This window comes from Oncorhynchus clarkii, chromosome 4, assembly GCF_045791955.1.
Source record: "Oncorhynchus clarkii lewisi isolate Uvic-CL-2024 chromosome 4, UVic_Ocla_1.0, whole genome shotgun sequence".
NCBI lineage: Eukaryota > Metazoa > Chordata > Actinopteri > Salmoniformes > Salmonidae > Oncorhynchus > Oncorhynchus clarkii.
The window spans coordinates 59,536,525-59,549,189 of NC_092150.1; the positions used below are offsets into that span (position 1 = coordinate 59,536,525).

A 12,665-nucleotide genomic window follows, 5' to 3' on the forward strand; every position below is an offset into this window, starting at 1 on the left:
TGTATGACTCCCATCCATTGCAAACCTCTTAAAAGAATACACAACGCCATTTAAGACCATTGGGTACATCTTTTCCAACCCCTCTAGCGCTAAGTAGTGAGAATCCACAATGAAAAAAATATATTAGGAAAACACAAATCAAATAGAAAAGCAAAACAAACCATAAATGTGATTGGTCACAGTGAATGGACTGTCTGAAGATCATGCACATGTACATGAAAAGTTGTTTATAACAACTTAAGGAACCGGACAAAAGTTTCCATGTACAAGACGGACCAGAGAACATATTTTAGAAATATTTTAAAATGATATTCGTCTGTTGGGGGATGGGTTTAAGTAAGTTAGGCTATTAAGAGAAAACAGCATTAACAAGAGTAAAGTATTAAAGGGATGCCTTTGGCAGTGAAGGCCGCTATCTACTTCCCCAGAGTCAGATGAACCCATGGATACCATTTGTATGTCTCCACGGGCAGTTTGAAGGAAGTTGCTAACTAGCATTAGTGCAATTGCTAACTAGCATTAGCGCAATGACTGTAAGTCTATGGTAACTGCTAGCATGCTAGTAGATACCATAGAGTTCCAGTCATTGCGCTAACGCTAGTTAGCTTTGGCTTGAGAAATTACCTCTAACTTCCTTCATACTGGATGCTGAGACATAAAAATGGTATCCATGAGTATCCTTTTAAATAGCCTATATAGGAATGACAATGTCTAAATATGTCTAAAATGACAAATACAGTAAATGATAAGTATGAGTAGTGGTTTAAGATTAATCTGCTTGTTGATTAACTATAACAAGATAATGTGTCAGTGGATAGTGCAGTGGTGCATAGCAGTGTAAGTATGGGGTTCTAGTCTAAATAAGGGTTTTCTAAATAAAGGGAAGCTGGTGGAGATCAAGAATATCATTCTAAAATATTGTTGAAAAGCCATGACTCAGGACAAATTGAATGCAAATTTGCACAGCAAATGACCTGAGCGAAGCTTGTCCAGTACAGGATATCAAAAATGAGAACCACCAACCTGGCAGATCAACTCAAGGGCCATGGTCTGCTCCTTCTCTGTTTCCAAATGGACCCATCAAAACCATACAGTACTACCCACATTTTCTTTGTAACGAAGCTCTTAATTAAAGCACACACACCACAAGCAAGCACAGGCATACGCGCATGTACACACAGTCCACAAAGGCATGCACACGCAAACACGCGCAAACACACACACACACACAAACCTCAATGATGGGCCAAAAAGTTTTGTTCAAGATTTGGTCAGTGAGCATCCTGGTCTCAACATGTCAAGCCATTCAACAAGGAACCTACCAATGTGGGGGGTGGGTGCTACTATGACCTCTTTTTTTGAAAATACGGGGTCTATATGATATGCCAACAGAATATTATAGCCTGATTATAGCCTGATTTAATGAGAAGAAGGCAGTGCTGTAATCTGTCATTTATATGAATGGTCATGGAAGCTTCTGAAGAATGTTTTTTCTCAGTTTTTGGAAAATAATTTTAGACATTACCTAGCTCCTTTATCATTATCTAGTTCCTTTATCATTATCTACTGTACCTTCCATTATCATTACCTAGCTCCTTTATCATGACCTAGCTCCTTTATCATTACCTAGTTTCTTAATCATTACCTAGTTCCTATATCATGATAAAGTTATGGTCAGATTTGCCAAATGGAGGGCGAGAGGAGAGCTGTGTAATCGTCTCTGTGTGTGGAGTAAAGGTGGTCTAGAATTGTTTTCCCTCTGGTTGCACTGCTGATAGAAATCAGGTAAAACTGATTTATGTTTCCCTACATTAAAGTCCCTGGCCACTAGGAGCGCCGCCTCAGGATGAGTGTTTTCCTAACAAATAAAATTTGATTTGATTACCCAGCTCCTTCATCATTACCTTGTTCCTTTATCAATACCAAGCCTCTTTATCATTACCTAGCTCCTTTATCATTACCTAGCTCCATTATCAATACCTAGCTCCATTATCATTACCTAGCTCCTTTATCATGACCAAGCTTCTTTATCATGACCTAGCTCCTTTATCACTACCTAGCTCCTTTATCATTACCTAGCTCCTTTATCATTACCTAGCTCCGTTATCATGACCTAGCTTCTTTATCATGACCTAGCTCCTTCATCATTACCTAGTTCCTTCATCATGATAGAGTTATGGTCAGATTTGCCAAATGGAGCGCGAGGGAGAGCTTTGCATGCGTCTCTGTGTGTGGAGTAAAGGTGGTCAAGAATTTATTTCCCTCTGGTTGCACTGCTGATTTATGTCTCCCTACATTAAAGTCCCTGGCCACTAGGAGCGCCGCCTCAGGATGAGCGTTTTCCTTACAAATAAAATTTGATTTGATTACCCAGCTCCTTTATCATTAACTAGTTACTTTATCATTAGCTAGCTCCTTTATCATTACCTAGCTCCATTATCATTACCTAGTCCCTTTATCATTACCTAGCTCCTTTATCATTACCTAGCTCCATTATCATTACCTAGTTCCTTTATCATTACCTAGCTCCTTTATCATTATCTACTGTACCTTCCATTATCATTACCTAGCTCCTTTATCATTACCTACTGTAACTTCTTTATCATTACCTAGCTCCTTCATCATTACCTAGTTCCTTCATCGTGATAGAGTTATGGTCAGATTTGCCAAATGGAGGGCGAGGGAGAGCTTTGTACGCATCTCTGTGTGTGGAGTAAAGGTGGTCTCTAATTTTTTTCCCTCTGGTTGCACATTTAACATTCTGATAGAAATTAGGTAAAACTGATTTAAGTTTCTTTACGAATAAAATTTGATTTGATTACCTAGCTCCTTTATCATTACCTAGTTACTTTACCATTACCTATTTCCTTTATCATTACAAAGCTTCTTTATCATTACCAAGCCTCTTTATCATTACGTAGCGCCTTTATCATTACCTAACTCCTTTATCATTGCCTAGCTCCTTTATCATTAACTAGCTCCTTTATCATTACCTAGCTCCTTTATCATTATCTAGTTCATCATTACCTAGTTCCTTCATCATTACCTAGTTCCTTTATCATTACCTAGTTCCTTTATCATTACCTAGTTCCTTCATCATTACCTAGTTCCTTTATCATTACCTAGCTCCTTTATCATTATCTAGTTCATCATTACCTAGTTCCTTCATCATTACCTTGTTCCTTCATCATTACCTAGTTCCTTCATCATTACCTAACTCCTTCATCATTACCTAGCTCCTCTATCATTGCCTACTGTAGCTCCTTTATCATTACCTAGTCCCTTTATCATTACCTGGTTCCTTTATCATTACCTAGTTCCTTTATCATTACCTAGTTCCTTTATCATTACCTAGTTCCTTTATCATTACCTAGTTCCTTTATCCTTACCTAGTTCCTTTATCATTAACTTGTTACTTTATCATTAACTTGTTCCTTCATCATTACCTAACTCCTTTATCATTACCTAACTCCTTTATTATTACCTAGCTCCTTTATTATTACCTAGCTCCTTTATCATTATCTGGCTCCTTATCATTACTTAACTTATTTTTTTAAACAGATTTCTTCCCTTCACCAGAGAGTTGGGCCTGCTAGAGGAACTAGGTACTGATGACAAAGTCCTATAAAAAAAAAAATATCAAGCAAGTGCCCCTCCTAGCGCAAGAAAGACTTCACTACAACTATCATGCTTAGGGAGTCGCCCCTTCACTAATTTCCAGACTAGCCTACTACACTATTAGAAGAAAAGGTGCTATCGCGAACCAAAAGGGGTTATTCGGCTGTCCCCATAGGAGAACCGATTGAAGAACCACTTTTGGTTCCAGCTAGAACCCTTTTGGGTTCTACATGGAACCCCAAAAAGTCCTACCTGGAACCAAAAAAGGGTTATCCTATGGGGACAGTCGCAAAACACTTTAGGAACCCCTTTTTCTAAAAGTGTATTCCACTTTGAACTTTTAGATTTTAAAATCAATTTGAACCAGTTTTAGATTAAAAAATATAATTGTGCATTCCATAAACTGTACTCAAAAGTTTAAAGTGTGATGTTTGGAAGTGTAGGGGGTGTCACTAGTTACCACAGCCACAAAGTCTGAATGGGCTACTGTAAAAATTCATGACAACAAATATTTGCTTTTTGGTCTTAATTTAAGGTTAGAGTTAGGCATAAGGTTATCAGTGTGGTTATGGTTAGGTTTCAAACCAGATTTTAAGAATATACATTTTAGAAATAGGCAGGGTTTAGTGAGAAGTAAGACTTTGTGTTTGTGGTAACTAGTGACGACTAAGTAAAAGGTTAGCCTACCTACCCTAGGCTACTTGTTTGAGTTGATTCAACCTGTCACAATTAATAGGCAGAGAAAATTGGATCAAAAGACAAATGAAATAGCCAACCTATTCAAACAACAAAAATACAAGAATCCATACCGATGAAATAGGCCTATAGGCAAAGGCCTACATGAGATACAAATACTGTAGACATTTTATTTCAGCAAACATTTATTCATAAAATAAAAATGCATTGGTGAAAGTATTGTAATTTCACCTTGAGGAGTTAAAGAACGGATACAACTAGCTACAGAGATGGGGGGGGGGGGGGGGCGCAATTTTCATTCGGATCAGATGTGTTTAATTAATAGTAGGAAAATTGGAGGGGGGGGGGGGGGGGGGGGGGGTCAGGATAGCGGGTGAGGGGTATTTTACCTTGAGCCTCGACGGAGGATAGTAGCACTGCAAGGAAGGCAGCCGCTGCCAGAGACAGCCTTATCTTCATTTCGACTCGCTCTCTCTCTCTGGCTCAGCAGAACATGAATGAGGCTACAAAAGGCACGGGCAATTACACAAGGATCTCAGTAATGCGCCATCCTTCCACACACAGTCTACCTTTAATGACCACAAGCAAAATGTGACATTTTAGTCATTTAGCAGACGCTCTTATCCAGAGCGACTTAAGGTAGTGAGTGTATACATTTTTGTACTTTTTCGCAGATGTCCTATCATCCAATAGTCTACTCATACATACAGTGGGTATTATATCATGAGTTTTCACCCCCCTTGGATTTTTTGTTGTGTGACAAAGTGGGTTTGACTTAAATTTAGTTGTGATTTTTTTTGTCATTGATCTAAACAAAATACCCCATAATGTCAAAGTGAAAGGAAAATTATACAAATGTTAACAAATTAATAAACATTTAATAACTAAAATTTTACAAATGTATTCACCCTTTTTTTAGGCGAGCCTAAATTAGTTCAGGTGTAAAATTTGGCTTAGCAAATCACATAAATTACATGGACTCACTCTGGTGAAATAATGTTTCAATCTGCTTGAAAATCTATGATCGCTAAACACTTTGACAGAGCTTGAAGAATTTTGAAAAGAACACTGGGCATATATTGCACTATCCAGGTGTTTAATTTTTAATTCCTTTTTTTAGTATTGAATTTTTATTTTCACTTTGACATTATGGAGTATTTTGTGTAGATCAATGGAAAAAAATCTCAATAAATACATTTCAATGCCACTTTGTACAGCAACAGAATGTGAAAGAAATCCAAGGGAGGGGATACTTAGGATATGACACTGAGAGTGGGTAGTTAATATAAAAGACAAATGGCAAGACCATTGAACGTCCAACTGCATTGGCTTAATAAATTAACATATTGTTAAATAGCATCTTAAATAGCATTAAAATGATCCTCAAAAACACACATTCAACTTTCAATGAGGTTTAAATGCACAGCTACAAGTGGAAAATAGTCCCTGGTAGGTCTACACTTTTCTATGGGACAAGTGAGCCTGCTGTAGTATCTGATCAAAAAGGCTGTCCCCACTAAATCAAAACGTGCCTTGAGGAATACATTAGAATTGATGGAGATGGAAATGCTGTGCCTCACTAGCAAGACACAAACACCATAACTTTCACAAACTTGTATAAACCCTATGAAAACACAATGCATCGCATTCCGTGGTCTCCCAACACAGAATCCAAATAAAATATTCAAAGGCGCCAGAATGCAGGTGCGCCAGATGCAGGCTACTGGCCATCACTCTGCTGCTGATAGAGCAAACGATTTCAAAAACTTGACCATCTTTATCCAGCATTGCATTGTATGTTGATGTTAAGTGTTATAGCGAAAACTGAATACGCTAACAAGTAATCAATATGTTGTTTCTTCTCAAGTTAAATTATATTTTACATCACATACATTATTACACGAAGAAGCAGTCAAATATTCCAACACGCACGGCATTTACGTCATGGTTGTTGGGCTATAATTATGGGCTATATTTAATTTCAAACCAACATGACACCGTGATGATAAGGCAAATGAACAATATGCAAATGCTAAAATACTTGCCCAGAGGCCAATTTTGGGATAGCCTAGCCTACTTCCCTGGTCTCCGGATGACCACAACTCACCTCACTCTCCCCATCTTCCTCTCAGAGAGCCTAAGCAATAGTCCAATCCCTACTCAATTAATTCAATACTGACCTGTGGAAATGATGTTTTCTCTGGTCTCAGAATACGAAAAAGTAAAGCCTCTTTGGATATGCCTCTTCTGCCTAATGATGGATAAAAGCTTCACTTGAGGAGAATCAAGTAGCCTAAGCACAGACGAAAACTCAGTGCTCCTCTTGCGGAGGTCCCAGATAAGAAGCCTTTTCCAAGTGGGAAGACTCTACACAATCTGCTACTTAATAGGGGGCTGTTCCCAACTCTCCCTTTTACATCGTAGGCTCTTACGACAGCCAGCAAGCATGGAACCCTGCCATGGATTGACATGTGCAGCCTCTCAAAGTGTGGGGATTACTTTTGGAAACTTTGCATAGTTTTCTGCATTCCTTTGCAATGATGCCCCTCTATGTGCTGTATCCACAAGTCCACTGCAAATTAAAGGGATACGCATCTGCGTTTGGAAACCAGGAGATGTTTTACTGGCAGCCGTTAAGCCGTTATTTTTGTTTGACAATGGAACAATGGAAAAATCCTCAACAGCCCAATAGCATTTATTAAGTGACCAAGTTTAAGAGTCAGTAACCATGTCCTTTTAATTTAATGTGCTTTATGTCAGTAGATAAATATTTATAAACGTATTATGTTATTGAAGTATTTAATAGGTCTTTGGATTCAACTCAGAAAATGTCAATAAATTCTTAACAGTCCAATCAGAATTATACAGGCAAGGCACGGGGAAAGGGTGATGCTTTCTGCACTGGTTCCTTCTCTGTGAAAAAAGTGAATTGATAGGCCTAACTGAATTAAGGCCTAGGCCAAGATAAAACAAACCCTTTGTCCTGCCTATCAAAAATAGGCTATTGGAGTAGTCTAATAAACCCTCATTTATGAAATACAGATTATAGCCCTACAGATCATTTGGAAGAGTAACTTTTCCAAATGTACATTGTTGATAATTGGCATGTTAATGGAATGTAAAGAGAGTCACGTTTGAACTATTTTATGACAGAATTCAGTTACCTGACCATAGACCGACCATAATGTGAGACCCAATCCATTCCCTTGAAGACATAGCCCTCTAGTGACTCAAGAGGCAAAATGCTCATGCAAAAGAAAATTCCTGCAGTGCTGGTTCCTTGGGCAAATAAGTTCATTAAAAAAACATTACATTTCATGAGTTAAAGGTCTGATAAAAACACTTTCTGCTACTCAACTTCGTAACGTGCACGCATAGCCTATCACCATTTTTTTTTTTTTTAATATACAGCAATGATATAGTCTTGATTTCTGTAGGCTAGAGCTCAAGGGACATTTCAAAATAGGAGCATCATTTTCTGATTGTAGATATGCTAATTTCTTTACAATGTAGCATGATACATGTATTCAAGACTGCTCTTGGCCAAATGTAGCCAAGTAATCTTAGACTGGCTTTAAACCTGCCAAACTGTGCAAAGTGTAGTCAGGTAGCCTAGTGGTTGGACCAGCAACCGAAATCCCGAGATGACAAGGTAAAAATCGATTGCTCTGTCCCTGAACAAGGCAGTTAACACCCTGAAATTGGGGCACAATTGTTCTCTTTGATGCTGTTTATAATAAGATCAGTGTGTATATCCATTCAGGAAATTTCTAAAACAAGATGACTTTCCATTTACAGCACGGATAGTAATTCCCATCATGAGAAAGTCAGTAGCAAACCAGATTAACAACATTGTTAACGCCTTTCTTCCTCTGCCTGCGTTGATGTTAATGAACACTTACCAGACATCCAGATGTAGGCTACCACCAACATTCCTCCATACAGACTATTGTGAGCATTGTTTATTCAGTGTAGTTTAAAGGACAAGAGAAACCAACAAATGTCAGCCATGCCCAGTAGATCACCTGCTGGGTTTCAACAAATGGTGGCGATACCACATGCAAAATTGTTGGCACATTAACAGAAAATGACAACCAATGTTCTGTGGTCAGAGGCAACAGGATGGTTTTCGTCTGCGCACTACTGACGTTTATGGTGTCCCGTACTTCAAATATAAAATTTACACACAAAAAGAACAGACCACTTGGTAATGAGAGGCATATTTAATCATCCTCAGTGATAAATAAATAAATAATTACAGAAATAAATATTGATCCCATGAACATGAAACAAAAGCCATTATGACATGCCAAATCAACCCCGATGACACAGAGACAACTTTTTACAACTAATAGGGTGTCATGTAGAACAGGTAAGCCCAGCAGCTGGAGTCACTCCTTCTTCTTGGGGAAAGTGGCACAAACCAGTTCATATATGACATACGCAGATCCTGCAATAACATAAAACATCTTACTAATTAAATCGTGTTATTACAAAGGTGTTGAACAACTTAAAGTGGTAATTCACAACCAGACTATATACACCAAGATCTGGTGTCTCCATGGATTAAAAAAATAAATAAAATGTTTTACCATTGAGTCCATCTGTACTCACCTAGGATGGTGAGTGCCATTGTTGCTCTGTACAGGATGGCGTCGCTGACACCCCCTTTCAAATGAATTGGAATCCCATTGTCCTCCTGGTGAAGAAAAACATACTGTATCAAACTCATGTCATGCACAGCAACATGCAGTATAAGCATCCTACTTCCTTTAAGCCCACCAAAGCTGTGGTATTTGCCGAGTGGACATCGACTTACTTGACCTTCCTTTCAGCTTCTAGTGGCACAAAGGGCCTCAATGGTGCATCTACAGCTAACTCTGTTCTAGGTGTTTGAGTGGTCATTAATACCTCCAAAATGGACCAGTCTAGATAGCCACAGAATGCAACATGTTGCCATTTTCATTATTGACAGCAAGATCTGCAATGCACCCGTTTTAGAACGCATTTACAGCAACAGTTTGCAGTTATTGAAAAGCAGCCAATGAGGCAGTCGCATCACCCTCCCTTGATCATGGGTTTCTCATCTCATGCCATGGTCTATGTCCCGAATGGCACGCTATTCCCCATTTAATGCACTACTTTTGACCAGGAGCCACACTTACACTCTACATGCAAATAAGTAACGCCAACCCAGTGAGCCATCTTTCAGATGTACTTATCTGTCAACTATACGCATCTCACGCTTCATCGTGTAAAAATAAACTACAGGAGCAGACATGTCACCAATCATTAAAACATATCACATTGTCATTGATTTGAAACGACATTTTCCTTGACATTGAACTGAAATCAAAGTACGTTTAATGTTGAGCTTGAAATAGACATTTTAAGTGTAAACTGCCAATTACCTGGAAATGCTTCTGTTTATGTGGGACCTTGTTCTCCACCTGCCTGCGCGCACTGGTGCTCAGTGTCCGCCGCGACACCTGCTGGAGCGCCTGTCAATCAACGAAAAAGAGGCATCAATTTCTAAGCCCCACACCAGCACCGCAGTTTCACAGATCTGGAGATTTTAAGATCAACGCTGGTTTGGAATAGGCCGCTGTCTATCTGAATATTCAACAAATTAGCTAGTCTGCCATAAAGACTTGTCAGAACGTAAGCTATAGAGAAGCTACGGGCACCCAACGCAAGTCTGATAGGATATGTCCTCACATGCCCGCTAAAGGCTCGTGATGCTGCCTTCTCGTGACCTTTTAGAATGCATTAACAAAAAAGGCAATTATACAATTATATTAAGAACTCCACTCAAAACCATACTAAGCCGCATCTTACTTGAATGTGTCGGTACATAGCTCCACGTCAACAGTCGTCGTATGGTCGTACAAGGACACCGGAAGACTGCGCATCCACTATTTTCTTCTTTGAAAGGATTTACTGACGCATCACGAACACTTGTGCATGCTGCCACATAATGGTCAGGAGTGGGTACTTGGAGAGTAGCCAACACATGAGCCACCATTCTCTCCATTTCTGAGCTACAAAAAAAGCCTTAAGATTCTCACAAATTTGTATACATATTCACTTTTTCCATTTCGCAACAAAAGGTACATCTCAAAACATTTCTAAATAAAAGCAGGTGACTAAACAAAATGAGTTCAGACATTTTATTTGTCAAGCAACAGACAGAATCTCCAGGTAATAAATCCATGGCAACTCTAAAGTGCAAAACATATTTCAATTTGCTGCAGTCTTAGTAAGAAAACAAATGGAGGTACATATAGACTAACATGAACAGTAGCCTGGTCCCAAATCCGTTTGTGCTCTTCCCTACTCCATTGCCAAGCCAAACATGTTTGGCATGACAATTCCATAGGGAGTTGGCAAGAGAGCAAAGAGCCTGGCACCCAGGCTCCTGTACATGAACAAAGCTTTGGTCCATGAGAAAGTCATTTTCAAGGTTGTGTAATATTACATAAACTTGACTCAAGCTCTGCACATTCCAGGCAGCTAAACATCATTACTGTATATACTGAGAGTAGAAATAGATACAAGGCAAGCAATCCATAACACTTGCCCCGAAAATGAATGCACATCATTGTACAAGCTATAGACCCCTATCTGCAGAGTAAAAACCCCAGGAAAATGTGCCTCAAACTACTGTACAGTAACACACAACCGACTTGTATGAAAACAAAAAGTCTATAGCCTTGATTCTTGAAGCAATTCTAGCCTAACAGACTGTTCAGATTTGCTTGACAATATGCAAACATTATTTTAAATAATTTATTCATAGAGATGTAAACATCTGACTGACATGCACATATTTCTGCAATAAAAATGATCGGCGATAGAATTCTCACGTCGATGTAGCGTCATTAAATTTCAACTTACTGCCACTATAACGACTTGACAGCAAAACTGCCTACAGTACATAGCTGCATAGCTTCCTGACCATGAAAAATAAATACGAGAGAACTTACACTTTATTGTAACTTTCCCCCGACATCTACTCATCCAATACTTGCACAGTACTTTTGACAAGCAGGCCATTCTTACATACAGTACACAAGCGTACCACCAGAGCTTGTAATTAGCCACTGGCTATGTCCGCTTCCTCTGCTAGCCAGCATGCAACATACCTATAGGACATCTTTAGTTAGGGATATCAGCGCTGTGGTTGTGGCTGCCATATTTGTGGTGGATGAGGACCACCCCCAGGAAGAAGCAGACGGAGCCCACAGTGATGTAGCCCCCCCCCCCCCCAGGAGACGGTGCTCAGGATCACACGCTTCCACCCTTCAAAGCTACGAACAGGATAGTCTGGGATCAACTCATTAAGGTTGAAAAAATGTTCAACTTCAGAAGCATTTAACATCTGACTAACCGAAGAACTCTGTAGCAATAAGGATCTTAACGTATCATACAAAAAAAAAAGTGGACTCATTATGAATATGTTAGTTTATATTAGTTACACAACAAAGAAAGCCAGCATTCATCTACATCCAGCAGGTGGTACCTATTGTTATAGCAAGTGAAGGAACGGCCACCTACTGCACACGGCTGGACATCGACCTGGTCTGTCTGACCTATTATGACAATGACTGATTTGAAAAAAAAATGAATACTATATCACAAGCCATCATTCCACAAACCCAAACTTCCTGTACAGCTGTATCATTTGAACAGCTGCCTGTGAAAGGATACTGTAGGTGACTTCCAGGGTGTAGTTGCCCCGGGGAAGAGTCGGCGTCACGTTCTTCTGGATAATACAGTACAGTTACAGAAGACGGGGAAGGCAGCTGTGAGCATCCACACAATAAAGTCCTCATTGATGAAGTCATTATTTTCAGCGTCTGTGTCCAGCTCATAGACAGGCTTGCGCCAGTTGATCGGCTTGGTTGTTCCCGGGGGAGGAAGTGACCGTGAGTTTCCTAGGAAAAGACAGTGAGACTCCTTATCAACGTCAACAGTAACAATTCTTCTGAAAGCTTGCTTACCTTGGAAAACACTTGTTGACTCCTGGGTTCCTGAACTTCACATGCTTGTCTGTCCACCAAGCGATGCCCTTCAGAGGAATTTGGATTCTTGTGCCATTAGGGTCAATGTAACACAGCTCCAAAGTGTGAGGATAAAGATCCTGATTAAACAGCTGCTCTTATTGCAATCCTTGTAATTCTGACCTAAAAAGGACAGAACTGTCTTACCATTAAAAATGCTGTTGGCGATTGCACAATGGGCATGTTTTCATTACGAGCGTAAGGCTCACACTCCTTACTAGGGTTCTGTGGACATTACAAGCAGACGGGTAATGTTGCATGTAGGTCATAGCACAGAACATGACATCT

The 12,665-nt window shown here is 39.5% G+C and overlaps 2 protein-coding genes across 5 annotated transcripts in view; both read right to left on the reverse strand.

The window, feature by feature from the left end:
• LOC139407012 (collagen alpha-1(XII) chain-like) overlaps positions 1-6,672 on the reverse strand; it is a 91,801-nt gene extending 85,129 nt beyond the window's left edge. For all 4 annotated transcript variants that reach the window (XM_071150255.1, XM_071150254.1, XM_071150253.1 and 1 more), the window contains exons 1-2: positions 6,495-6,672; positions 4,704-4,817 (exon numbers count right to left, since the gene is read on the reverse strand). In XM_071150255.1, coding sequence (XP_071006356.1) covers positions 4,704-4,773 — 70 coding nt within the window. In that variant the 5' untranslated portion in view covers positions 4,774-4,817; positions 6,495-6,672. The remainder of the gene's footprint in view (positions 1-4,703; positions 4,818-6,494) is intronic.
• Positions 6,673-8,510: 1,838 nt separating this feature from the next.
• Positions 8,511-12,252, reverse strand: LOC139407015 (cytochrome c oxidase subunit 7A2, mitochondrial-like). Its single transcript, XM_071150267.1, has 6 exons — positions 12,025-12,252; positions 11,460-11,640; positions 10,153-10,355; positions 9,726-9,815; positions 8,929-9,013; positions 8,511-8,764 (listed from the first exon to the last, which is right to left on the reverse strand). Exons 3-6 carry the CDS (start codon positions 10,168-10,170, stop codon positions 8,706-8,708), a joined length of 252 nt encoding a protein of 83 aa, XP_071006368.1. The 5' UTR covers positions 10,171-10,355; positions 11,460-11,640; positions 12,025-12,252; the 3' UTR covers positions 8,511-8,705.
• Between the last annotated feature and the right edge of the window lie 413 nt (positions 12,253-12,665).